The 27,785-nt window shown below is 37.0% G+C and overlaps 1 protein-coding gene across 2 annotated transcripts in view; it reads left to right on the top strand.

The window, feature by feature from the left end:
• Positions 1-27,130, top strand: part of LOC131978751 (glycerol kinase-like) — a 30,874-nt gene extending 3,744 nt beyond the window's left edge. Inside the window, exons 2-20 of one of the 2 annotated variants that reach the window (XM_059342503.1) lie at positions 3,401-3,474; positions 5,793-5,899; positions 6,033-6,110; positions 8,135-8,214; positions 9,362-9,499; positions 10,402-10,511; positions 12,126-12,192; positions 16,074-16,109; positions 17,038-17,105; positions 17,753-17,795; positions 17,880-17,960; positions 18,707-18,785; positions 19,082-19,178; positions 19,343-19,427; positions 20,330-20,450; positions 21,718-21,861; positions 22,566-22,652; positions 23,721-23,795; positions 27,026-27,130. In XM_059342503.1, coding sequence (XP_059198486.1) covers positions 3,401-3,474; positions 5,793-5,899; positions 6,033-6,110; positions 8,135-8,214; positions 9,362-9,499; positions 10,402-10,511; positions 12,126-12,192; positions 16,074-16,109; positions 17,038-17,105; positions 17,753-17,795; positions 17,880-17,960; positions 18,707-18,785; positions 19,082-19,178; positions 19,343-19,427; positions 20,330-20,450; positions 21,718-21,861; positions 22,566-22,652; positions 23,721-23,794 — 1,569 coding nt within the window. In that variant the 3' untranslated portion in view covers position 23,795; positions 27,026-27,130. The remainder of the gene's footprint in view (positions 1-3,400; positions 3,475-5,792; positions 5,900-6,032; positions 6,111-8,134; positions 8,215-9,361; positions 9,500-10,401; positions 10,512-12,125; positions 12,193-16,073; positions 16,110-17,037; positions 17,106-17,752; positions 17,796-17,879; positions 17,961-18,706; positions 18,786-19,081; positions 19,179-19,342; positions 19,428-20,329; positions 20,451-21,717; positions 21,862-22,565; positions 22,653-23,720; positions 23,796-27,025) is intronic. The other variant, XM_059342504.1, reaches the window with a different exon arrangement.
• The last annotated feature ends 655 nt before the right edge of the window (positions 27,131-27,785 follow it).

Raw genomic sequence — 27,785 nt, 5'->3', positions numbered from 1 at the left:
TTAGATTGGTGCATTATGCTCCAGCAGCTTATTGCAGGCAGAACAATGTAAATCTATCTATAAAGCAAGAAGTGTGTGTGTGTGTGTGGCTTGCACATGGCACGAAGGTGTGCATCCTCAATTTTGAAGATTTTTGAATTCTTTTTTTTTCATTATTCACTCCATATTCATTATAATTATATCATTATTTATGTAGGACGTGTTGCGGCATTGCACTGTTTCCGATCGGACGCCTTTTAGGGGAGCTCCGCCCCATTGTGTGATAGTCCTACACCTGGTCAGTAACACAATTCACTCTGGATTTCCAACCTGACTCATCTCATCTATAAATCTATTTAGCCTACCTATCTTTCAGTTTTAAAGTGGCTACAAGGTTCGATTTTCCAATAATATTCTAATAGTTTCCAGCAAATATCAATGTTCAATGTGTATGTGCTGGATGGTGGCATACCTTCTGAAAAGTAAGTGTTTTATGGAGTTGCAGACGTTGTAGTGTGGCATGTAATGCACGAATACATACTTCCTACGGGCACTGCACTAGTAGCATGAAAACAAAAACGTTGAATATGAAATGGCCATAGAGATGAACCTCATCTGTCAGTTTCCATGGTTGTATTTGTCTTAGGGCATTTGTATTAGCTTGTATTTCAAATGGTAAATGGACTGCATCTATATAGCGCTTCTATCCAAAGCGCTTTACACTACAGACTGCACTCATTCACCCGTTCACACAAACATTCATACTGGTGGCAGAGGCTACCCTAAATGGTGCCACCTGCCACCATTGGGAATTCATTCACACACCGATGAACGCAGCATCAGGAGCAATTTGGGGTTCAGTATCTTGCTGAAGGATAGTTCGACATGTAGGCTGCCATGGTCGGGGATCGAACTACCGATCTTCTGATCAGTGGGCGATCGATCTACCAACTCAGCCACAGCCGCCAATTTGTATGCCAGTTTATTTTTCTAGTATGGCTAGTAGTTGTGTTGGTCAGGTTAAGGCACGAGTAGTGGGGTTGGTTAGGAGTTTGGGTAAAAAAATAAAGCCGTTTGTATTGTACGATATACGAACCAGACCTGGAATAACTCGGGCTGACCTTGATATCTGTGGTAACGTCAGAGGTCCCACTTTCACCGGCCAAGTCATGTGGTCTGACGTCTTGTTCTGAGGTGAGGATGTTCCTGTTTGCTGTCCAACTGCTTGGCTTCATCTGAATGTTACCTCTCTCCTCTGGCTGTCAAAGGGTTCAGCTGGTTGCCGGCTTGAGTCTGAGTGTCTCTCCGGTCTCTCTGCAGCTGAGAGGATCATAGTGGAAAAAGTTTCAAGTTACAATGTGGTTGGAAACTGCTTGTGTGTCTCGTGTTCTTCGAGGGCGATGCTTCCCATTTTTCCTAGTGTGGTATATTGCTGAGTTGAGAATTCCCATAACATCTGTCGTTTATCTCATAATTTCGACTTTTTTTAATCTCATAATTATGACTTTTTTATTTCATAATAATGACTTTTTATCTCATAATTTCGATTTTTTAAAAATCTCATAACTATGACTTTTTATATTTCATAATGACTTTTTATCTAATAATTTTGAGTTTTTTAATCTCATAATTATGACTTTTTTATTTCATAATAATGACTTTATCTCATAATTTCGACTTTTTTATCTCAATTATGATTTTTTTTATATTTCATAATAATGACTTTATCTCATAATTTCGATTTTTTTAATCTCATAATTATGACTTTTTATTTCATAATAATGACTTTATATCTCATGATTTCGCCTTTTTAATCTCATAATTATGACTTTTTATTTCATAATAATGACTTTATATCTCATAATTTTGATTTTTTTAAATCTCATAATTATGACTTTTTACATTTCATAATAATTACTTTTTATCTCATAATTTTGACTTTTTTTAATATCATAATTATGACTTTTTTATTTCATAATAATGACTCTTTATCTCATAATTTCGACTTTTTTAATCTCAATTATGATTTTTTATATTTCATAATGACTTTTTATCTCATAATTTTGATTTTTTTAAATCTCAATTATGATTTTTTAAAATTTCATAATAATGACTTTTTACCTCATAATTTCGACTTTTTCCAATCTCATAATTATGACTTTTTCTATTTCATAATAATGACTTTTTATCTCATAATTTCGTTTTTTAAAATCTTGTTATGACTTTTTTTATTTCATAATAATGACTTTTTATCTCATAATTTCGAGTTTTTATCTCATAATTATGACTTTTTATTTCATAATAATGACTTTTATCTCATAATTTCGATTTTTTAAAATCTCATAATTATGACTTTTTATTATATAATAATGACTTTTTAATCTCATAATTTCGACTTTTTAAAAATCTCATATCACGTGCTCTTTGAGGGTGGTGCATCCCATTTTTCCTCATGTGGTATATTGCTGAGTTGAATTCTCATAACATGTGTTGTCTGCGGCTGAGCTGTAGGCCTGTACTGCTGCTGGGCTCACAGCAGCTTTATCCTTTAACCTAATTAGAAGAAATGCTGACTCCGGTCTAACTGTAGGCTACAACTATGCTGCCTCATGTTAAATCTTTCCATTTTTTGTTGGAGTGGTGTTCATGTATGTACGTTTCTAGTAGGGATGGGAATAATTAATCGATGATCGGCTAATGGTCGTAAAGAATTTGGTCGATCATGTGGAATTTTTAATCGATTTGTGTTTTCTTTAATTTTAATTTTCTCTCTGACTGTATCAGTATCACTGAACTGAAACACGCCGAGCGTTCAGTTCTGTGGCCGTATGTCAATAAGCCAATGAGATGAGAATTAAGTTGGATAAAGCTTCAGTTTGCAAACTGAAAGTTGCAATAACAATTGTAAAACACACAGAAATACAAGAGATTAATTTGAGCAAAACTATCTTACTGTATCAAACCTTGCTAGCATGAATTACTGTTTAATTTGATCCAAAACTTATTTAAACACAAAACACATTTAAATATGAGATTACTGTGAAACAAGTTTAATCTCAATTTACTTAGTTTTACGAACGACATGATCAAGTCTCTTTTCGTTCTTTCAAAATAAAAGCGTTCGTTAGGCTTTTGCATAGAACTATATGGCTTTATATATATATATATATATATATATATAACATTCTAGATAATCCAGTTGGCAGGTTTCTTCCAACGACCTATCCCTAATTTTAAGTATGAAATCCACCCCATAATTATGGTAATTATCTCGCTCTCTGTCTTGTCTTGGCTTGATGTACTGTATCACCTCACTGTTCCAGTCCTGTGGGTTTAACCAAGATAACCTCTTTACCATTTTCTGCAAGCACACCCCTGCCCTGTATCTATTATTTCTCTTATGAACTCCATTTGTCCACAGGTGTTCAATGCAAAAACAGCTGAATTGATGAGCCACCACCAAGTAGAGATAAACCAGAGTTTCCCTAAGGAGGGGTAAGTTCTGAACTTCATACCATGGCTGCAATGAATTAATCATTTAAATAGTCACTATTTCCCACAATCCAAGGTGACATTGTCAAATGTCTAGTTTTGTCTGAGCTACAGTCCAACAGCCCCAAAAATGTGACTTTACTGTTCTGTAGAGAGAGACTGTATCCCAGATCGGACACATCTTCAATGCTGCACTTTCCGGTGTTTTCACGGTCATTTTGAATAAGATCGCCACCACCAGTGTAGGTATAATTGATTAATACATATTTAGCAATCTACATGTGAAATTTCTCTCATGTACATGGAGATTTACATGTTTAATTACAATACGAAAGTAACTCTGATGAGAGAAAGCAGTAAGAACGCTTGGGCGACACTCAGGCATCAATCTTAAAAGTGCATCTGTATTTTTACTGTACTGTATTTTATTGTGAAGGACAGAAGCACGGTTTGGGTGCGTTGACAACAATGGTTGATAATATTTTGGCTTACCCAGAAACATTCAATTTCCCCCAAAAAACTCAGCAGCCCCCGTTGTTTTATTGTTTTACAGCGAGGAGATGGACATGTCCAATTTGGGATACAGGTAGCATGCGGCTAATCCACGAGTGCTAGCGTCCTTTTGTTGACTCTAGTAAACCCACGGCTAAAATACACGGTTAAAACGATATACAGTGTGAAAAATAAGAAGTTAGACTCTAATCTTACACCACTTATACCACTCAATTAATTGGAAGCATAATATGACCATTTATATTAGTAGTCAATGTGAAATTTTGAGTTATGTTCGTAGAAAAGCATCAAGCAGCCAAATCAACTTGAGAAGCTACAGACAGCAGGATCAGACATACATACTGCACTTTATAATCACTGAACCTTCCTTTTTCCTTTGAATGTTAACTGGGTTACCAAGGTTACAATTTAACCATATTTCAGTTTAATCTCTTACTTTATTTGATGTTTGTAACAATTGATTCCAAGGTCCAGCTCTCATTTTATTGTAGGACAAAGGTAGGCCTGCTGATACATATTCAGATCTTACTGTTTTCTCCTTTTTATAATCTGGTTTAAAGTACCAGAGGCCATAAATATGTTTGGTACAGCCTTTTGGAGTCCAGTTTCAGAAACTGTAGGCTGTGTAAGTAAGAAGAATTGCTTGTAAATTCTGAATCTTACAATGTGACAAATTTCTGATCAACAGAAAGAATAGCTTCATGTAAATCCTGGATATTCTTGTCTCAATGCACACCTCCTGGAACTCCAGTTGCCGGTTTAGATCATGTTGCAAGGTTACGTCAGCCGAAGAAGCAGCTGTTGACTCAACCCTTTGAACCTTGTGACACTGACACAGTGTTTGCAATGCATATGCATTTAAAAGCCCAAATTACACAATTTACCAAGGAACTGCAAAACAGATTTTTTATGAATGACTGTTGCATGCCTAATGCTTTTATCAAGAAAAATAACCCAAATCTGTGTTTACTGTATTGATATTTCATAAAAATCACTTTGTTCTACAGGTCTCATGTGACATGTTGCAAAAAAGAAGGTGATTTACAGGTGCATCTCAATAAATTAGAATATCCAATCCAATCCACTTTATTTATATAGCACAATTTTAGCAAACACAAGGTTTCCAAAGTGCTGCATAAACAATAAATAGATAACACAAGAGATGTAGTAAACAATAGAACAGTAAAATGCAATAAGATAAAATAAGTTAAAAATGGGATAAAAATAAATAAAATAAAATGTAAAATGTACTGCCCGCACAAATAAAATATGCATGTATACAAATAAAAATAAATAAATAAAATAAATGAATAAATAAATAAAATAAAATAAAATAAAAATAAAATAAAAATCATAAAATCATAAAATCAACACTCTACGTGGTGTTAAAAGCCAACGAAAAGAGGTGGGTTTTAAGAAGAGATTTAAAATGAGACAGTGAGAATATGATGAAAAGTCCATTTCCAGTATTTCAAGTCAAATAGCCCCAACCAAGTATTGAGTCATATAGATGGACATACTTTTCAGAGGCCAACATTGCCATATTAAACATACTTTTTAAAATTGGAATTTTGTAATATTCACATTTTTGAGAAACTGAATTTTAGGTCTTCATTAAATGTAAGCCATAATCATTAGAATTAGAAGAAATTAAATAAATTAAGACATGAAATGTTTCATTCTGTGTGTAATGGATCTAAATAACGTGTTATTTCCACTTTTTGAATTGAATTACTGACATAAATAAACTTTTCTGTGATATTGCGTACGTGCGTGTGTTTACATGCCTTTATTTGTGTTTCAATCAGCTGGGTGGAGGAGGACCCCAAAGAGATCATGCAGTCTGTCTATGAATGCATGGAGAGGACATGTGAGAAACTCTGCCAGCTTAACATCGACCTCTCCAACATAAAAGGTGAGACCGTGTTTATGTGCTGATACACTACTGACCTAACTTGTATCTGCATAAAAGAGTGTTAACCACACCTAGCAGAGAGGAATGGGTGGAAATGTGAGTTTAATTGACATTTATGTTGTTGTTTTGTCAGCGGTGGGGGTGACCAATCAGAGAGAGACGACTGTGGTGTGGGACAAAGAGACCGGCGAGCCGCTCTACAACGCCATCGGTGGGTTTTATACATCTGAATGCACAAGTATCACTGCCACATGTTCTTTTTTGAACAATGTTTTTATTAGTTTTCAATAAGAACATACAAAACACATCGACACTTGCCACACTAGTTGCACAATGAAAAGCAGGCAAACATAGCTGCATACACATACATACAACATTTTTAAAATTAAAAAAAGGAGCCGTGGTTTACGATCCTCCGGAGCCGTTTATTGGGCGCTACGAATGTCTATCATAAGCGTCTGTAGGTAGCTCTTAGCCAATCAGATCAGTTATACCAGATGACGTGTGTGTGTGTGTGTGTGTGTGTGTGTGTGTGTGTGTGTGTGTGTCTTGCTGCTTTGCTTCTCCAGTACTCATCTATCATATATTGTTGCATTTTTTTTTGTGCAGTGTCAAATACTCACACATAAAATGTGCTCCTAAAAAGCAAGCTATAAAAATAGTATATATTATTATATTCTACTTCACCTACATCTGTCCTAATAATTGATATCAAACACTAATTGATGTTTAAATATTTTCACCCATTAAATGCCATGTTTTTGTCATAACACCACCATGTTTTTAGATGGGAAAAAACACAAAATAAAAATGAATCCCAATATACTACATGAAAAGTTTTTAAAAAAAATGATTGCAGCCTGGAACTTGTCAATGATTAGCAGCAACACTGATTTTGTTGCATTATTATTTTTTTGCAGGTTCAAGTACTCACACTTGTTCTGCTTAGCGCAGGGTTCAGCAACCTTTACTACAGAAGAGCCACAAACCTTATTTTGGGCCTTGCAATTAAGAAGAAATGGCCTACTATGTCCAAATTAGCCTACCAACATTACTAATTGGTCATAATGAGCAATTATTGTGTGTTTTTGTTATAATGCAGCAGGTGCAAATGTGGAATTGAAAGCTATCCTAGTTATAGAAAACTCAAAACTAGGTTTAAAGTTGGCAAAATTTAGAGGTTAAGGTCCTGGGCTGTAGACTTTTGTTAGCTATAATGCATATTTTAGTTGACTGAAATGTTAAAATGTAAATTAATTGTCACAGCCACAGGGTTCCTCAGGTTCCTACCCCTGGCTTAGCACATAAAATGCTCTCAACCTGCCCTGAGGGTTAAACAATATCTGTGACTTCTTTAACGGAGCAGATGAGAAGATGATGTCATCTGGGAAAGTGTTCAGCAGCATGACTGGATTGCATCAGATTGTAGTGTCCCATGTGGTAATCAGTGTGGGAGTTGAGCATGTGCAGCCCCCGCCCATTCAAGGCCTGTGTGCTGCTATTCCAAGCAGAAAGGAGCTTTCATTCTTCCCCCTTAGTGCAGAAAGCCTGTGGAATGTGAGGGATGTGTCGGGGGTGGGTGGTCAACCTGTTGCTGTGCCCGGCAACTCTTCAAGAGCCGTGAATGAGGCATTGTACAAGCTTTGATACCACATGTTTCTGTTTGTGGGAAATTTAAGACAATCCCATTGACAATCGGTGCAATATGTGTGTTGTTTTCACTCTCAGTGTCTCCGTATTGTTGCTGTCAGGCTGAAATGACGTTGGCCTTAACCCTTTATCAGGCAAAGAACTATATTTGGTAACTTCAGGTAATATTTCAAGAAAAAAGTTGCAAATTTACTAGATTAAAGTGGCAAATCTACAAGAAAAAAAGTCGCAGATTTAAGAGATTTAAAGTGGCAAATCTGTGCGAAAAAAGTCGCAGATTTACAAGAAAAAAGTGGAAAAAAGCAACTTTTTTCTCCCAGATTCACCACTTTAACCCTTAATAGGGCACTCATTGAAATACTTGCAAATTCCAAATTTCAACCCTAGAGAATATTGGAGGATAAAACAATGTCTGTAGAAATGTTTCTGTTTTTTTGTTTTGTATGGCACTGTGATCTGAATTTGATAGTCTTTCTTTTGATCCTTTTCTGTATAAAAACATTATAAAATGTGTGAGATTTTGGTGCAATCTAGATATTTGAGGTTCCCCGTGTGTAAGCCATTCCTCCTCTGCTTCGTCTTTAGTCTGGCTGGACCTGCGCACACAGTCCACAGTGGAGAATCTCATCAACAAAGCTCCGGGCCGAAACAAGAACCACCTCAAGGTGAGAGACTTGGACAAGAAAACCTTGATTTGTTTTTTAGCTTTCAGCGTTCGCAAACTCCAGAAATATGATTAGGATTAGCAGGAATAGAACCCTATGTATGGATAGTTAAAATACTTTGATTCTGGTCGTTACTTAGTAATAATTAACTTTAGAAAAGCCCACAGTGTGTGTGGTTTACCCTTTGTTTACCCTTTGATATATATATATATATATATTTTTTTTTTAATACTTTATTGCAAGGCTTCTTACTTTCACAAATATAATCAGTCATTTCGTTTTCTTTACAATATTGTACCTTGCATTTTTTCCCCCTTTTTTTTCAAGGTATATATTCGCAAAGTAAATAACAAAACAAAGGGTAAACAGACAAACATATATACAAGGCAAACTGGTATTCACCAAATGAGGATCTCCAAGAAAAGGAATAAAAAACAAACTAACGACACAAAAAATAAAAAAATACTAAGATATATTAAAATAGACTAATGAGAAAATAAGGGGTGGTGCATGTATGCGTGTTCATGAATCTGTGTGTGTGTATGCATGTGAGTGTTAGTGTTGGGGTGGGGACCATTTAGTTCATAATATGTACTAAATACATGTTATATTAGTACATATTTGGAATAAGTTATACTGTAAAGAAAGGCTGGCAAAAACAGTGGAAATATTTAATCAAATTAAGGAGACCCTTTGATATTTGTGGCCCAGTGTTTCCAACAAGATGCCCCCAATCCTAACCCTAACCCAAGGAAAATTTTGTACATTTATAAGTAAAATGCACTTGCGCTTCTTTTTTTAACCTTTGCACATCAGACAAGCCTCCTCACTGTCCATTTTTAAAAGTCATCTTAAAACCTATTTTAATTCCTTGGCTTTTAACCACGCATGAGACTCTGCTCTTGTTTTTAGTGTTTTATGGTTTGCTTTTATTTATTGTTTTTTAAATTGTATTTTAAAAAGCAATGAATCTATTTATTTTAGTGTTTATTTCCTGTTTTATTTATTTTATTGTCTTTTGTTCTGTTTGTTTATGTACAGCACTTTGTTGCGGCTGTGGTTGTTTTAAAGTGTTTTACAAATAAAGTTGAGTTGAGTTTTAACCAGACAAATGCTCTCATCAGTATCTCTGCTGTTCTCTCTCCAGCACAAGACAGGCCTTCCCATCAGCACCTACTTCAGTGCAGTGAAGCTGCGCTGGCTGCTGGACAACGTGGACGAGGTGCGGCAGGCGGTGCTGAGCGAGCGCGCCATGTTTGGCACGGTGGACTCCTGGATCATCTGGGTAAGAACAGCTCAAAGACTACAACTGTGTACTGAGATGAGCAGGTGTGAGTGAGTGAATGGGGGAATGCTGGTCTGCAGTGTAAAGAAAAGAGCTTTGACTGGTTACTAAGACTACGAATACAAATACAAATACGAATACGAATACGAATACGAAAACTTTATTATCCACTGAGTGGAAATTCCTCTTTGGTTTCACCATAGACACGTCTCAAAACAAACAGAATAAATAGTAAAACAATAAAGAAAAAAAAACATTTCAAGGACAAAAAAATATAAAATAGCCTACAGCAATAACTGCACTTCACACATCACCCATTCAAGTACAAAATGTCATTCTTTTTTCTATTTGTATTAGGGGTGCCGATTTCCTTAATTTTGCGGGATCGGCGATCGGCCGATTCTTTTACGTCAAACCGATCTTATATTTGTTAGTATGTCCTGTAAATTGTTGCTGTTTATTTTAAGTTCAGTATTTTATGAACTACCTCAGGCGTTGTGATTTCCTTTATTTGTTAAAGAAAAATACTGCTGTGTTATTGTTTTCAATAAAATAAGATTCAAACATTGAAGGTTCAGTAAGTTCAGAGTTATAAAAAAATCGGTATCGGCCAAAATTGCAATCGGCAGGTCAGGCTTTTTAAAAATCGGTGATCGGCCAGAAAATTGCAATCGGTGCACCCCTAATTTGTATTTCTTTACTAGGAAAGCACAATGCAAGTACTGTCCAATTATCATTCTAGCTGCACTTCAGGAAGTCTATTTAGTTCACCCTTTGTGAGCCAAATGAGGCACTATAAATGAATTAAACTTATGATTTAAGTTTCCATGTTCACTGAATCTACACTGTTTTTCTATTTACAACATCTGGTGAATACTTAGTCTAGTGTTGTTCTGCCTTAGTGCCTGACCGGGGGGAAGAGCGGAGGGGTCCACTGCACAGACGTCTCTAACGCTAGTCGGACCATGCTCTTCAACATCAACAGCATGGAGTGGGATCCTGAACTATGCAGGTAAACAAACACACACATGATGAGCTGATGAGAGTCCCTCGGAAATACTGCATGTAAACATAACTGTGTGTGTTGGCAAGAAAAGCCCACAAGGTACTTTTAAAGTCCGGGTAAAGCAAAAGTATATATGTGATCTGAGGTTTCCACTTAACAGAAAAGTGTGTTATTAAACTGTACCAGGCATTAAAATGATCAAGAAATTGAAGAAAACAAGGGTGGTCAAATATTTTTCCCCATGACTGTATAGTTTTAAGTCTTTTTACATGTTTTCAGATGTTAGGCCCTTTCATAGTTTTATAGCTTTATTGCCGGAAAGATCTGTGCCGGCTTTTCGCCTTAGGGCGTTCATAGTGATCCTGTGAAGGTGAAGTGATATTCGTGCTCTTTCATAGTGCAGTTCAGCGTCATGGAACAAGGTGGAGGAGACGATAGTGACGTGAAACAGCAGCAGTGCACTGTGCTACTGTGCAGCAGTGCTGCACAGTAGCACAGTGCTAACAGGCTAACGGTTATCTCTGTAGCAGTACAGTGTGTATGTGCTGCAGCAGCATGTGTTCAGTTAACAATCTCTGTTTGTTTACAACAAGCACCAGACACTCTGTGCACAGTTAGCGATGCCGGTTTGTTTACAGTAAGCAGTTGTTTCCGCCTCTGTGACTTCCTCTTGAGGTGGAAAATTGGTGGATCAGTTGATCCCGGCATCCTAATCAGGTGCGTTCATAGTGGAGGTGAGACGTTGCAGAGCCGTAAATGTCCCGGCATGAAACGGCACTATGAAAGGGGCTAAATATGTTTTCATACAAATCCTTGATTTGGCTTTACCCGGACTTTAAATACTCTCTGCTTTCAGTTGATGGTGATGCTATGGTCACCCATAGATCACCGTATGAACAAATTATCAACAAATCCACTTCAAACCACTGTCCAAATACAGAACTTACAGGTGCATCTCAATACATTAGAAGCAGCTTAGAACACTTTTTCCCACCTGTTTTACAGATTTTTCACTTTTTTTAACCCATTTATTTCACCTGTTTTTAAGTTATAAACACAGAAGAGAAAACTATTCAAATCATTCATCAATGGAAATTTAGTGTCCAACGATGATGAAGATTTCAGAAGCTGTTAGGCTAACCTAAAAATATGTCTTTTGGATATACAGGTGCATCTGAATACATTAGAATATGATGGAAAAGTCAATTTCCAGTAGTTCAAGTCAAATAGCCCCAAGCAAGTATTGAGCGTATATAGATGACATACTTTTCAGAGGCCAACATTTCCATATTAAACATACTTTTTAAAGTTGGTCTTTTGTAATGTTCAAATTTTTTGAGACACTGAATTTTAAGTCTTCATTAAATGTAAGCCATAATCATTATAATTAGAAGAAATTAAATAAATGACGACATGAAATGTTTCATTCTGTGTGTAATGGATCCATATAATGTGTTATTTCCACTTTTTGAATTGAATTATTGACATAAATAAACTGTTCTATGATGTCTAATTTATTGAGATGCACCTATACTGCATCCACTCAAATCAAACAGCTGTTCTGTCAGGTTCATTATAAACCTGCATCGTCATGACTGGTTGCTGTTCTGCACCTTCTAGGTACTTTGATGTCCCGATGGAAATCCTCCCCAAAGTCAGAAGCTCCTCTGAAATCTACGGCTGGATGGTAAGCTCAGTGACAGTGTCTGTTCTGTTTCAATGATGTTTATGTTTTGAGATGGACAGACAGGGTTTCCTCAACACCAGACAGAGATGACTGGTACCAGAAGATGGCACAGAAAACTCAGACTTTAGGTTCAACAGAGCTCACTAACTATTAGGCCGGGGCGATTAGTGATCTCGATAAATTTCAGGTGCATTACGGTGATCAGCTGTGAGAATATTTACTAATCAAACACGTCTGAAATATGTGACAACAGCCAATCAGAGGCTACGTTTACATGATGACGGTCTGAACAGAAGACGCAAAAGTGGTGTCACGTCTTCACTTTTTATTTCGCGTTTAGACGAGCGTTTTCGGGAGGAAATCTGCTGCCTACGGTGGCGCAAAAGTGTGTGGAATTCAATTGTATGCAGCCAGGCGGCATCACTTAAAGCGATAAGAGCATCTTTGGGCATGTGGAAGTTTTCACACTACGTATTTTCATCAGCTACTCCTTCCACAAAGTTCTCCACCATCCACTAGATCTCCCAGGTCTCGTTCACAGCCGTCTGGCTCGCCTCCGACCAATCGGTGCATCCAAAATGTGATGGAGGTAATTCCAGATCCTTCTCTGTTCAGTAATACTATCTCTACATATCCTGTACATTTGGTGGAGAGACTCCTGTAAGTTTATTAGAGCTGCCAGAGCAGCTTGAAGGTCCCACGCATGGAAATAATCCACGTTTGTTTATTTCCTGTACTGGAGCATGTATGTGACGTAAACACATACGTGACGTGAGCAGATCAGATCAGAGTTTTGTGTCTTGTCAGTGTAGACGACACGCTACGGTGGAGCGGATTCAACTTTTCCACTTTGGAAGGTGGTTTCAGATTTTTGCTTTTTTAAGACCCAAAAACGTCGTCACCGTCTAAATGAAAGGCACTTCCGATAAAATATTTTGTCGTTTTTACCCGCAAGCGTCCTCGTGTAAACGGGGCCAGAGTTGACCTTTTCCTGCTCCACTACTGTTTGTAAGTTGCCGGAGAAGTAAACAGAAAGACAGAATGTGGAGCTAAACTTGGAGCTGAGGGCAGATAAATAGATGTCATCCATGATTTGGAGCAATAAACCAGAGAAGAACAGGTGAATGTTGGGAAAGAGCAAATTACAATCTATCCACCGCTGTATTGAGAGAAAACTAATATTCACAGCACGGCAATTCACACACAGGTATGGTGCATTCAATGGTGCGTTTAAGAGCGTGGGACATATGAAAACTTACAGAAAACAGTTTTTATATTTTTCTATGATCATCTTATTTAATTTGCTTTGCGATTTACTTCGTATGTTGATAAAATATTGAACTAATCTCTAGTTTATTTAGTTTTCAGTACAGATGCTTGAAACTGGCAGTTAAAAACAATATAAAAAATTTAGAAATCTGACGATATGAAAAAATATATCATGATCATTTTTTTTTATCACCCTGCCCTACTAACCACCAATCTGGAGTCTCTTATCAGCTTTTATCACAGGGCTTCATCACAAAGCCAGAGTTGTAAACCTTTATACGTTTAGGTTAATTACAATCGTAAAAAATTCTGGTGAATGGGTGTAATTCATCAGAACAGCAGATAAAGTACTGATAGAGTTCAAAGGAAAGAAGAAAAGGATTACTGACTATAATATTATTGTGATTTGGAATATGCCTTTATATTTCTGCCGGACAGAATAAGTATTTACAACGAAATTAAGAGTATATTAAGTTAAAGTAAAGTTTAACCCTTTATCAGGCAAAGAACTATATTTGGTAATTTCATGTAATATTTCGAGAAAAAAGCTGCAAATTTACTAGATTAAAGTGGCAAATCTACAAGAAAAAAAGTTGCAGATTTAAGAGATTTAAAGTGGCAAATCTGTGCGAAAAAAGTTGCAGATTTACGAGAAAAAAATGGTAAAAAATCAACTTTTTTCTCGCAGATTCACCACTTTAAATCTCATAAATATATGCATTTTTTTCTCGTAGATTTGCCACTTTAATCTCGTAAACTTTTTTCTCAAAATATTATTCCGTATGTTTTTTTTTACACATTCTGGCAATATGTAATATCCTCCAATATTCTCTAGGGTTGAAATTTGGAATTTGCAAGTATTTCAATGAGTGCCCTATTAAGGGTTAAAAAAAAAATCATGAATCCTAAATTTGTAATTGTGAGATGCCTTTTTTTTTTAATGCGTCACACTGTATTTTTTTTTTTGCAGTTTTAAGCATGAGCAAGTTTCATTCAAGCTTGTTTGTGTAAGGCTTTATCTTTGCTACAATATGCATGTCAATATTGACTGAGCGTGCATATCAGTGTTTATTGATTTTGGATGCATGAATTAAAATTTTCAGATATAAAAAGAGGGCATGTTCAATAAATACCCTGTTGAGATAAATGTCCTGATAAGATTGAATGTCTGGATTGTAGCTTGTTGGATTACAAAACACTGATTTAAAACAGTCATGATGGTTTGTTGCAGCTGTGTTTGTGTTTGTGTTTGTGCGTCATGCAGTGATTCGGTCACTGTGTCTCTGGCTGCACCTTATCTCTTTTACCTTTTAAACCGGATTCATGCAGCTTGCCCTTTACTCTGCAGTCCAGAGATCAGCAACGTGGCATATTTGTTGTGTTTTCCTTGTTTTTATGGGTCAGATTTTCTTCTACAGTTATTATTTTCTGTACTGAACATCCTGTCAAACCAATACAAGAAGAGATCCCCTCATAAGAAAGGAAGCCGGCTCTTTGGCTGTTGCTTAACTCTACATTGTTATCCTGATGATTGCAAAGACACCTTGTACTGGAGAAATCCTTAATCTTGTATTGAATCTGCCGTATTCAGAGATTAGAGATTCACATATAAACAGTGTTTCTACAGCACATTGGACAAAGGTGTTGCATCTGTTAAGGTGATAACTTTCCAAAGAAGGATAATCTCTGTGTTCCTAATGGTTTAATTATACATAATAACATAATCAAGTCCCTCCATTAGGTCATAAAACTCTCTGCCCTTACTGTGGCTGTTCTCCGGTTAATGCGGTATGTGTTACATCACAGGGATTTATTACAATAACATAGAAATGTACACTACAAATGTATTTATTTTATATATGTATATGTATGTGTGTGTGTGTGTGTATATATATATATATATATATATATATATATATATGTGTGTCTGTATATATATATATATATATATATATATATATATGTATGTATGTATATATATGTGTATATATATGTATGTATGTATGTATGTATATATATGTATATATATATATGTGCGTGTGTATATATATATATATATATATATATAAAATACATCTGTAGTGTACGTTTGCATGTTGTGTGTTGCATTAACACATATTATACTATACACAAAACTTCTATTGAGAATTTTTAATTGAAGCTTTGAATATCTGCTGCCATATTTTATGACATCATGACCCCCCACGCCAAAAAAAGTTTTAATTATCAACTAAAATAAAGCACAGCATGAGTTTCTCAAATAATATGGATTATAGCAGACCAGTTCATGACATAAAAACTTTTTTGTAAATAATTCCATCTTTTTTCAGTAAATTGACTAAGTTGACTTTTTGATTGTACAAAACTAGCAGATACTAGTATTGTAGCCTAATCTTTACCTGCATCTGTGCAGGATTCTGAATTTAGAATTAAATGTCAATGTTGTTAATGCAGCTTCAAATCCAGTCCTTTTCTTAGCTACACATATTTATTTGATTCTCTCTCTGCAGTGTCCTGGTGCCCCTCATGCTTAATCCGGTTGTTGCCAGTGTAAAGACCAGTCAGTGTTATCCTGCAAACTGTAAACATGTTTGTTTCTGTCTACTCAACAGAAATCCGGCTCTCTTGCAGGAGTTCCAATCTCTGGGGTAAGAACGGACATTTACATGTAACTTTGTGAACACGGTGACATGTGACTGTTTGTTTAGTGTGTGTGACGCGTGGAGGGACACATTTTCCACTAGAGCCCCCTCGGCACTTTGCCCAGGCCAATATTAGCCTGTCGCAGATATATTGTGTCAGTGCAGATGCCAGAGTACACAGAGGTTTAACGCCCACCGCACACAACTTCATTCAATTCACTTCAATTCATTAGTCTTATTGTCCTATTGTATGTGATAATTCTGCTGAAATGACTCCTGATAAAATATGTTGTCATTTTCACCCGAGATCGCTGTCGTGTAAACAAGCCCTTAGTATGAGACACTGTGTGTGAATGTGTCTTTCTCTGTGTGTGTCTGTGTATTTCTCTGTGTGTGTCTGTGTATTTCTCTGTGTGTGTCTTTGTGTGTCTTTGTGTGTCTGTTTGTGTCCTTGTGTGTCCGTGTCTGTCTTTGTGTGTCTTTGTGTGTCTTTGTGTGTCTGTGTGTGTCTGTGTGTGTCCGTGTGTGTCTGTGTGTGTCCCTGTGTGTCCGTGTGAGTCCGTGTGTGTCCGTGTCTGTCTTTGTGTGTCTGTTTGTTTCTGTCTGTGTCCGTGTGTGTCCGTGTGTGTCCGTGTGTGCCCGTGTGTGCCCGTGTATGTCCGTGTGAGTCCGTGTGTGTCCGTGTGTGCCCCCGTGTATGTCCGTGTGAGTCCGTGTGTGCCCGTGTCTGTCTTTGTGTGTCTGTTTGTTTCTGTTTGTGTCCGTGTGTGCCCGCGTGTGCCCGCGTGTGTCCGTGTGTGTCTGTCTTTGTGTGTCCCTCTGACAGTGTCTGTGTGTGTCCGTGTCTTTCCGTGTGTGTCCCTCTGACAGTGTCTGTGTGTGTGTGTGTGTGTGTGTGTGTGTGTCCCTCTGACGGTGTCTTTGTCCTCCTCAGTGTCTTGGGGACCAGTCGGCTGCTCTGGTGGGTCAGATGTGTTTCCAGGAGGGTCAGGCCAAAAACACGTAAGCCATTCACCTTCTACTTCATTTCACCTCTTTGGCTGAACTGCCAACATGATGTAACATGAAGGAGAGGATCCAGGAGCTGGAATAAACTCCTGTCAACTTATTGAGGGGTGTCACGGGGTTCTTCTTCTAACCTCGTCACTTATTAAAACATCCAGGCAAAATATATGTTCTCCATTGTGCAATATCTGTAAAATGCAGGAAAAAGCAAACACAAACACAAAAAATATATATTAATAATAAATGCCAAATAGCAGAAATGTATGTATATGTCTTATAGTTTATATTCTTTATTCTGTCTTCTATATCTATGTGTCTGTATATTGAGCTGATATGAGAAATACATTTCCCCACTGTGTGGCATTACACTGTCTTATCTTACACATAGTAAGGTGAGTTTTGCATAATAAAGATAGCTTAAAATGTTGCTTTTTGCTCATTTTTGTACAAAATTTGATAGTAAGGAGTTACATATTTCCCCATACTTGTTTTTTTTTACCTTGTTTTCTGCATTAATTTGTCATAAAATGAGATCTGATCTGCATCAAACTCCCAAGTAACACAATATTTATTATTATATTAATAAAATATTGAATCACAAGTCTCTAATGTGTCTTCCTGTTCTCTGTCCTCTTCATATAAAGGTATGGGACCGGCTGCTTCATGCTCAGAAACACAGGGACCAAGGTGAGATCTGGTGTTCCCTTTAAATCCATTTTAAATGATGTTCATTGTGTTCCTGTTGTGATCTGACCTTCTTTATGCTGTTAGCTCCTGATGTCCGAACACGGCCTGTTGACCACCGTCGCCTACAAACTGGGGAAAGATGTGCCGGCCTGCTACGCTCTCGAGGTGTGTGACTGCTCACTGTCTCATTCTGCACAAGGTTTTGTTTCTAAATCAGCCTCCTTCTGGCTGTAGTCTAGACGGAATTGTCCAAAAAGTGAAAGTGAGGAGCATTTATGGGTACAAGTCAGCAACCGGCCTACTTCAAGTGTGCTGAATCCAAAAAAATGGTTCCCAAGCGAAATTTTTAGTTTTTGACCTTCTCATTTGCATATCAAAATGGCGGCCAAAATTTGCCCATCTTGCTCAGTCATTGGACCATTTCCCCAAGTTTTTTTGTAAGTAGGCAATCAAAGTATATATATATATTTTTTTTTTTATATGTATACATATTTTTACATATTTTTTATATTTTTTTATGTATACATAAAAAAGGCACTGAGCCTCCACTATATTCTTGCTCTGACCCTAGACTACAGATCTAGAACTTAATTTCCTCATCTTTGATTGCTTACTTACAAAAAAACAAAGGGGAAATGGTCCAATGACTGTGCAAGATGGGCAATTTGGTGGCCATTTGATATACAAATTAGAAGGTCAAAAACTCAAAATTTCGTTTGGGAACCATTTTTTTGGACTCAGCACCCTTGAGATATGTAAGGCAGGCCGGTTCCTGACTTGTACCCATAAATGCTCCTCACTTCTTATAGAAGGCCTTTTTTCTGAAATCTGTCTAGACTACTGTGCTTTCACCTGGCTCCTTCCTGCGTGCTGCCCTGATCTGATGTGAGTGTTTCTCTCTCTTCCTCCAGGGTTCAGTGGCCATCGCAGGGGCGGTGGTGCGGTGGCTGAAGGACAACATGGGCATCGTGAAGTCGTCCTCAGAGATCGGTACACGTGCTGTAGCATCTTAGCATATTAATATATATGTAGCATCTCAGCAGGGCTCTGCCAAATTTCTCATATATATATGTATGTATATGTATGTATGTTTGTATATATATATATATATATATAATCTGAACTTTTATTGAGTTTTTTTCAATAAAGTGTCTGTCTTTAGGGCTATATATAGCCCTAAAGATGTATGTGTGTATGTATGTATATGTAAATGTATATATATATATATATATATGTATGTATATAATGAGTTTGACTAACAGCTTCTCCTTCCTGTGTTTCCTCAGAGAAGCTGGCAGCTGAAGCCGGTACATCTTACGGCTGTTACTTTGTGCCGGCCTTTTCGGGGCTCTACGCCCCCTACTGGGAGCCCAGCGCACGAGGGTGAGAGCCTCAGCTGTTAAAACATCTCGGGACCAACTGTGATTTGACCCTGAAATGAGGACAAAAGGAGGAATCCAGTATCAATGTGATCCTTTTGTTCTCTCCCAGGGACATGTTGTTATTATGGTTTGTGTATTGTATCTTTTTCTGTTTGTGTTTTGCAGCATCATCTGTGGTCTCACTCAGTTCACCAACAGGAACCACTTGGCTTTCGCTGCCCTGGAGGCCGTCTGCTTCCAGACCAGAGAGGTGAGCCGTGTTAGACTCTGTTCTTCTTCTTCTTCTTGTTTTGAGGACAGCTGATATGACTCCACTCAAGATGTAAAGACAAGCTCAATGAGGATTCTGTTTACGTTATGCGTTTATTGAGCTGTGAAAACTACATTAAAACACATAAAGCATGAATACATGTAAAACATTCTCACAACAGTTATAATAATACATACATGATAGATAAATTAAATGCTTGCAGTTTAAGGAAGTAAAATATGTGCTAAAATGGCAAGCATGCGCCAACCAGCCAACCAGCCAACCAACCAACCAACCAACCAACCAGCCAACCAACCAACCAACCAACCAACCAACCAACCAACCAACCAACCAACCAACCAACCAACCAACCAACCAACCAGCCAACCAACCAACCAACCAACCAACCAACCAACCAACCAACCAACCAACCAACCAACCAACCAACCAACCAACCAACCAACCAACCAGCCAGCCAGCCAGCCAGCCAGCCAACCAACCAACCAACCAACCAACCAACCAACCAACCAACCAACCAACCAAAAACATCTGCAGCATCTTACTACAGATGTCCAGAGATCTGAGCTTCAAGAAGAAAAAAAGTTTATTATTATGAAGTTATTTAATGAACTAACATGATTTATTGTTTATTAAAACTGCTTCTGCTGGCACTTAAAATTGATATTCAGAGGAGTGATTGAGAAACGAGTATGTAAGAAAACAGCACATATTTTACAGTAATACTGATACAACTCACCTCGAATGCTTTCCAGGTGTTATGTGTGTGTTGTTTTTGTAGTTTGATGTGTCAGTAGTAGTTAGGTGTGATGTAAAACACCCTGGTGAGGTATTATTTTGATTTGATTGACGATTGGCTGAAATTGGCTCCTTGTGTGTTTCAGATCATCGATGCGATGAACCAGGACAGCGGTGTCCCTCTGACGCTGCTGCAGGTGGACGGAGGCATGACGTCCAACAGGTTACTGATGCAGCTGCAGGCGGACATCCTCTGCATGCCCGTAGGTAAGAGGAGCATCATACCTGCACCAATGCATTCACGCTAAATATAAATACCCCTGGGTGATGTCAGCGTTGATTGGGTCTGAAGACTACAAGTTTAAACATGTTTAAAAACTGTGCACATGAGGATCATGAAATAGGACAAACTGGGGGATAAATAAAATGGGTTACAAAATCGTGGGATAAAAATAAACAACAAAAAAAACCTGTGCACGTGAAGTAGGGCTGATCACGATATATTTTTTCATATCGTCCGATCTCGATTATTATCACAATTTTTTTTTAAATATTGTTTTTAAACTGCCTGTTTTAAAGCATCTGTACTGAAAACTAAAGAAACTAGAGATTAGTTCAATACTTTATTAACATACAAAGTAAATAACAAAGCAAATTAAATAAGCTAACAACTTTAGTCTCGAGAGTTTCTGCAGGTATAAGACCCGAAATAAACAAATTGTGAGCCTAATTTCTCCTCTTTGAATGTTCCTTGTACCGATCGCTGCAAGTTTTTATATGCCCCACGCTCTTGAACACACCATAGTCGTTCCGACGCTACTGAATGCACCATACCTGTATGTGAATTGCTGTGCTGTGAATGTTAGTGTTCTCTCCATTCAGCAGCGGATAGATTGTAATTTCCTTTGCTCTTTCCCAACATTCACCTGTTCCTCTCTGGTTTATTGCTCCAAATCATGGCTGACATCTATTTCTCTGCCCTCATCTCCATGTTTAGCTCCACGTTCGGCTTTTCTGTTTACTTCTCCAGCAACTTACAAACAGTAGTGGAGCAGGAAAAGGTCGACTCTGATTGGCTGCACATTTCCGACATGTTTGATGGAGTAAATATTCTCACAGCTGATCACCGACCTGAAATTTATTGCAAATTTATCACTTCCGTTTTCTCTCCCATTTCAAACAACAACATTGAAGTTGATCTGTTCTGTCATTATGAGTAACCATTGACTAAAGCTGGACTTTATACCCTCTCTGTCCCACTGACTTTTGTCCCATTTAAAACAAAAACAACACATACAAACATGGACTTTGTTGTACTAAAACAGGGTAACGGCACATAACTGTGTACCCGTCTATGACATCATCAGTAGAAGCCGGATTCACAGAAGTGTTCTCAAGATAAAACTTAAGAAAAATAATCAGAAAAAAAGTGTGTTGTGAGTCACATTAGAAATGTTTTGCATTTAAATAACAGAGTTTGGCGTTTCTACTTTGACGTGTTTAAAATGTTTCTGTCCGTGTGTCGTCGGTCCAGTGCGGCCCACCATGTCGGAGACCACGGCTCTGGGGGCAGCCATGGCGGCGGGGGCGGCGGAGGGCGTGGGCGTGTGGAGCCTGAGCCCCAGCCACCTCCCACACCTCACATCTGAGAAATACCAACCTCAGATCAACTCTGACGGTGAGAGGGAGGAAATGTGTGAAGCATGTTGGAACAGCTTGAACCTGTTCGACCCGATGGTCTGCATGGGATTCTCTCTGCTGCCATCTAGTGCAGCTGTTAGATGATGAGAGATAATTTCTGGGGGTCAGCTCTGTCTCCACTGTGTTAAAGTGTTCATGTGTTTTAGTCTTTTTGGTCACTTAATTTCTTTTTATAGTCATTTTGTGTGTTTTTTTGTCATTTTGTGTCTTTTTTGTGTCTTTTTTTATCATTTTGTGGTCAATTTGTGTCTTTTTTTGATCATTTTGTGTCTTTTTTTAGTCATTTTGTGTCTTTTTGGTAATTTTGTGTCTTTTCTGGCCATTTTGTGTCTTTTTTTATCATTTTGTGGTCAATTTGTGTCTTTTTTTTAATCATTTTGAGGTCAATTTGTGTCTTTTTTTGGTCATTTTGTTTCCTTTTTTAGCCATTTTGTGTCTTTTCTGGCCATTTTGTGTCTTTTTTGGTCATTTTGTGTCTTTTTTGGCCATTTTGTGTCTTTTTTGGTCATTTTGTTTCTTTTTTGGGTGATCTGAACTGTGCGTGTGAGATTGTGTTCAGTGAGCGGGGGTCGCGGACAACATGCATGTTAAATTGGGGGTTGCGACTCTAAAAGGTTGAGAACTACTGTTCTAGTGGATGATGTGATGATGACAGTCTGTCTGTGTCGTCTTTGCAAACAGAGAGTGAGTTCCGCTTTGCTCGCTGGAAGAAAGCTGTCCAGAGATCCATGAACTGGGAGACCACAGAGCCCTGCTGCAACAACAACGGTACTCTACTCTAACAGTTGTCTTGTAATAATTTATGAAAAGTAGGTGTGAATCAGCTTATAGGCCCCACGATACGATTTTATCCAGATACTTGAGTCACGATACGATATTATTGCAATTTTAAGCATTTTGTTATATGGAGATACAATATATTGCAATTCAACTGTTTAACTGCGATACAATCAAGAATTGTTTTGTCAAGTAAGAGAAAATTCTCAGTCTATTCATCTCACTTCAGTCTTTTTATTTCTCCACAATGAGAGTCAAAGCCACAGACTGACCAACAAAGTATTCAGTCAAACTGAACTGAACTGATATCAAACATGAATGGATGACAAACAACAAGCTTCACTGCTAAAAATGTTTCTTTTTTAAACAGAAAAAAAGTCTAACTTTGCAGCGTTATTTCCACAACTTCCCAACATGATATCCTGACCCACAATTTCTAAAAAAATTTCCGGTAATTTCTACTTTTTTCTTGTAATTTTGACTTTTTTTCTGATAATTTTGACTTTTTTCTTGTAATTTTGACTTTTTTTCTGGTAATTTTACTTTTTTTTTAAGGCAGATTAACCGTTTTCTTACAGTAAAATTTAAGATTTAATCTAAAAGTATTTTTATGAAGAAATCATTAAAAAAATGGTGAAAAAAACCAAAACTTTAGCCTCACTTTGCAGTGTTATTTCCACAACTAGCCGACACGATATCCAGACACATGATGCCTATAGATTCCTTAGATCTTCTGGTTTCATATGATACCAGTATATTCCTAAAAGTGAGGGGAAAAAAGGGCCAAAATACTGACGGCCAGTGGAACCTTAAATATCGATACTTGGCAGCCACGAATCGATATAATATCGCCACGCAAAATATGACAATACTATGCTATGCTGTGTTGGTATTTTGTGATTTATTTATTTTTTTGACTGAAGTGAGAAGATATTCAATAAGTTGTATTATGTGACATACAGAAACTGTGTTTAAATGTGTTTTTGTTGCATATTGTTTCCTGAACACGGAGTAGTGAGCCGTGCAGGAGTGTAAATGATCCGTGTTGCATCTCTTCAGGTTTAGGAAAGAAGATGAACGGCGCCCCCTGGGGGGTCCCCCCCACCCCGCCCCCCACCAGAGCAGACCCCTAAGGTCCGAGCATCAACCTGCTGCTGCACGCTCAGCTGTTTCAAGTGTCTCATGTTGTGACGGGCTAACTGCTGCATGCTCACGTTTCTGAGTGTTACTAACACGCTTTGACCGGCACAGAGCTTCTACAGGTGCATCTCAATAAATTAGAATATCATAAAAAAAGTTCATTTATGTCAGTAATTCAATTCAAAAAGTTACCTTTGCATATCAGGCAGGCCTCCTCACTGTACGCTTTTAAAAGAAATCTTAAAACCCATTTTTATTCACTGGCTTTTAACTCAACATGAGCCATTGCTCTGTTTTATTTTTGTTTGTTTTTTTAAATTAAGATCAATTTTAAAATTGAGATTAATTTTAAAACCCACTTTTTTTTTTTCTTTTTTTTTTACCCAGCATGAGACTCGCTTTGTTTTAGTTGTTTTTGCTTGTTCTTTGTTTTTATTGTTTTTATTGTTGGTCTGTCCTGCCATGTACAGCACTTTGTATCAGCTAACGCTGTCTTAAAGGGCTCTATAAATAAAGTTGATTTGATTTGATATATAGATCCATTACACACAGAATGAAAGATTTCATAAAACTTTAATTTATTTAATTTCTTCTAATTGAAATGATTATGGCTTACATTTAACCCTTGTGCTGTCTTAAAGGTGAAAATTGACTTTTTTTTAAAGATGAAAATTAGTTAAAAGGTTGTATCTTACTTAATGCTTTTATACACCTTGTTGTTGGGGGCAATGATTAAAAAAATGGGAGAAGATTAGTATTTTGTTTTGAACATGACAGGATGTTTCTTGATGAAAATAAGATTTGGGGGTTGTAATTCAATGAAACTGCTTTATTTTAGAGATTTAATAATGGTGGGTCATTTTTGTACGCAGAATATTAAGACTACACAAGGGTTAATGAAGACCTGAAACTCAGTGTCTCAAAAAAAAAAAGGAATATTACAAAAGACCAACTTTAAAAAGTGTGTTTAATATGTAAATGTTGGCCTCTGAAAAGTATGTCCATCTATATACGCTCAATACTTGGTTGGGGCTATTTGACTTGAACTAATGGACTTTTCCATCATATTCTAATGTATTGAGATGCACCTGTATATCCAAAAGACATATTTTTAGGTTAGCCTAACAGCCTCTGAAATCTTCATCATCGTTGGACACTAAATTTCCATTGATGAATGATTTGAATAGTTTTCTCTTCTGTGTTTATAACTTAATAACAGGTGAAATAAATGGGTTAAAAAAGTGAAAAATCTGTAAAACAGGTGGGAAAAAAGTGTTCTAGGCTGCTATTTTTTTTTTTTTTTTTTACCATTTTCACACATCAAGTATCAAGTAAAATGTAACTAATTTATTTCATTTTTACCCCACCTGTTCCACAGATAAACAAGAAATTAAGCAACTTAGTCAGATTATCCTGGGAAAAACAATTCCACTTTTTTGAAAGTTATAAACACAGCAGTTAAAATGATTCATGATCGGACGTAGAAAACGGATTGCCAGAAAAAACAACTGCAAAAGACCTACATTTAAATGTAGCTATAATTCTAAACTATTACATCAGTGTTATTCCTGTTAATGAATCACCTCTGTATTGGTCCAGCCCTAATCCTCATGTTGTATGGGTGTGCATTTTGCTGCATTTATTATTAATTTCCACTTTTTTCTCTCCTGCTGACTAAGGGGGCTGCTGCTGTGTTTTCTCAGAGACAAGTGTGTTTTTCAGTGTTCAACAACTACAGTAGCTTGTTGAGAAGGCGTCCAATGAGGCAGTGTTATTTATATTTATTTATTTATTATTATTTTGTTACTTAAAAACAAATCTGAAAAATAATTTGTGGTTAAACAGCACTATTAATGTCACAATTTGTATATATGTTGTGGAGATGCAAAGAAAAAGGCTAATTTGTGTTTCTGTAAGCAGAAAATGTGTCGTTTTATTTTAAACTAAGAAACATCATAAACATAAATACCATAAATGCCCAATGTAACACGTCACATCTCAGATCTGTGTTGTGATCAAAATGTTTCATTTTTATATTGCAAATTGAGGTCAATTGAGTCATTATTATTATTATTATATTTAATAGTCTCTTTCCCACAGCAACCCTAAATAGACAATAACACATCATCTGCATACATCACCACTTTATCTTTTACCTTTAAACTATTTATTATCTTTTTACACTACTTATTACATATGCATAATGTCTGAATGTCTTTTTTTAAAGCACCTTATATATGAGAAGCACACGTAAATTTAGTTGTATACCAATTTAATTCAATGACAATAAAGGAAGGCTTGAATCTTGTGTGATTTACCGATTGGCTCAAGTTACCAAATATGGTCATTTGCCTGATAAAGGGTTAATGCAACCCTTGCAACTTTATAATGGAACCTGTCTGGCTGCAGTTGAGCAGAATCTATTCTTATTCAAATAAAGTCAAATCAAATCAACTTTATTTATGTAGCCCTTTAAGACAGCGTTAGCTGATACAAAGTGCTGTACATGGCAGGACAGACCAACAATAAAAACAAAGAACAAGCAAAAACAACTAAAAACAAAGAGCTGGTCTCATGCTGGGTAAAAACAAAAAACAGTAAATAAAAGTGGGTTTTAAAATTAATCTCAATTTAAAAATTAATCTTAATTTTAAAAAACCACAATTGATTTAGTGCCTTTGGAATACTTGACTTGTGCATTACATTCAAACTCAAACCAATTTTATAAAGTTTGGGAACCTTATTTGAATTATTTGGAATACGATGCATCTTCCATCTTGTTACAGGGATTCCCTGGAAGGTCATAATAATGGGATTTCCTTTTATTTTCTTATTTATGTACTTTGTCAATATGAATACTGTTTGTGTGTAACTGAGTCACTGTTTGTTGCTTAAGCGTTGTTGTGTTGAAGTTTTGTGTTTGCTTGTCTGTGTTGAAAAGGAAAAATGAATAAACACATTTAAAAAAAAAACAAAAAAAACACAAAGAAGTGATCAGGTTGTTTGGTACGCAGCTGTGTTACAAACCTCTGCAGGTTCTGGTTTAGCTGAATCCGGACTAGACTGCTGTAAAGATAGTCCTGTCGATGTTAGTGACAGCAGCAGCCCCACAGGGTTTACATCGTTTGGCTCAATCATTTCCTCGAACTAACTTCCAGACTTTAACCAGAAAAACAAATCTGTATCCTGCTCTCTTTAAGAATGATCTTTCCCTGCTCTCACAGATCACCAGCTGTAACTGTGGTACAAGACCTTCATGGAGACCTGGAGACCTGCTGTGGAACCAGCCTGGGAGAGGATCTGTAGCCTGCTAGAAGTAGTTCCCCTTCTGGGATGAAGAACGGTGGAACCTTTTCTCATCTTTGTCTTCCTTTTCTGAGAAAGGGAAGTGTTGGATTTGCCTTCCACAGCTTGTAAAGCGTTGGGAAACTCAGGTCGGAAGTAAACACTCTTGTACCTTGTAAACACTCTTGTAAACACTATTGTACCTCATCACTGTAACAAAAAGGGGATTCTGTACTGTTTTGTAATTTTTCTGTACATAGTGTTTGTATCACTGTCTTAACTTTGAGATGCATGAGATCAGTGGGGCTAATTCAGCTGTCGGCCTGGAAAAGGGGGTCTGTTCTTGAAACTTGGGGTGGAAAATAATGTTTTTTTTAAACAATGAGTTTTCTTTTTTGGATCAAACTTTTTTTAACAGTGACGTTTCGTTGACACTCTGCAGGATCCAACCAGCACTTTATAATTTATCCTGTCTGTGTGTAACCAGATTGTTTTTAAGTTCATTACTTACACCAGTGCTTGGACTAAAGGGAAACCCCCATAAAATGCACAAGGACACAGCATGTTTTAAATCAATTTATATGAAAAATTTGTATTCAATCATACAGTCATGGAAAAACATTAGACCACCCTTATATTCTCCTATATTTCTTGTTCATTAGATGCCTGGTACAACTAAAGGTACATTTGTTTGGACAA

Source organism: Centropristis striata, chromosome 10 (genome assembly GCF_030273125.1).
Source record: "Centropristis striata isolate RG_2023a ecotype Rhode Island chromosome 10, C.striata_1.0, whole genome shotgun sequence".
NCBI classification, from domain to species: Eukaryota; Metazoa; Chordata; class Actinopteri; order Perciformes; family Serranidae; genus Centropristis; species Centropristis striata.
Note: the sequence above shows the minus strand (reverse complement) of the source record. Positions and strands in the feature narration are given on the sequence as shown.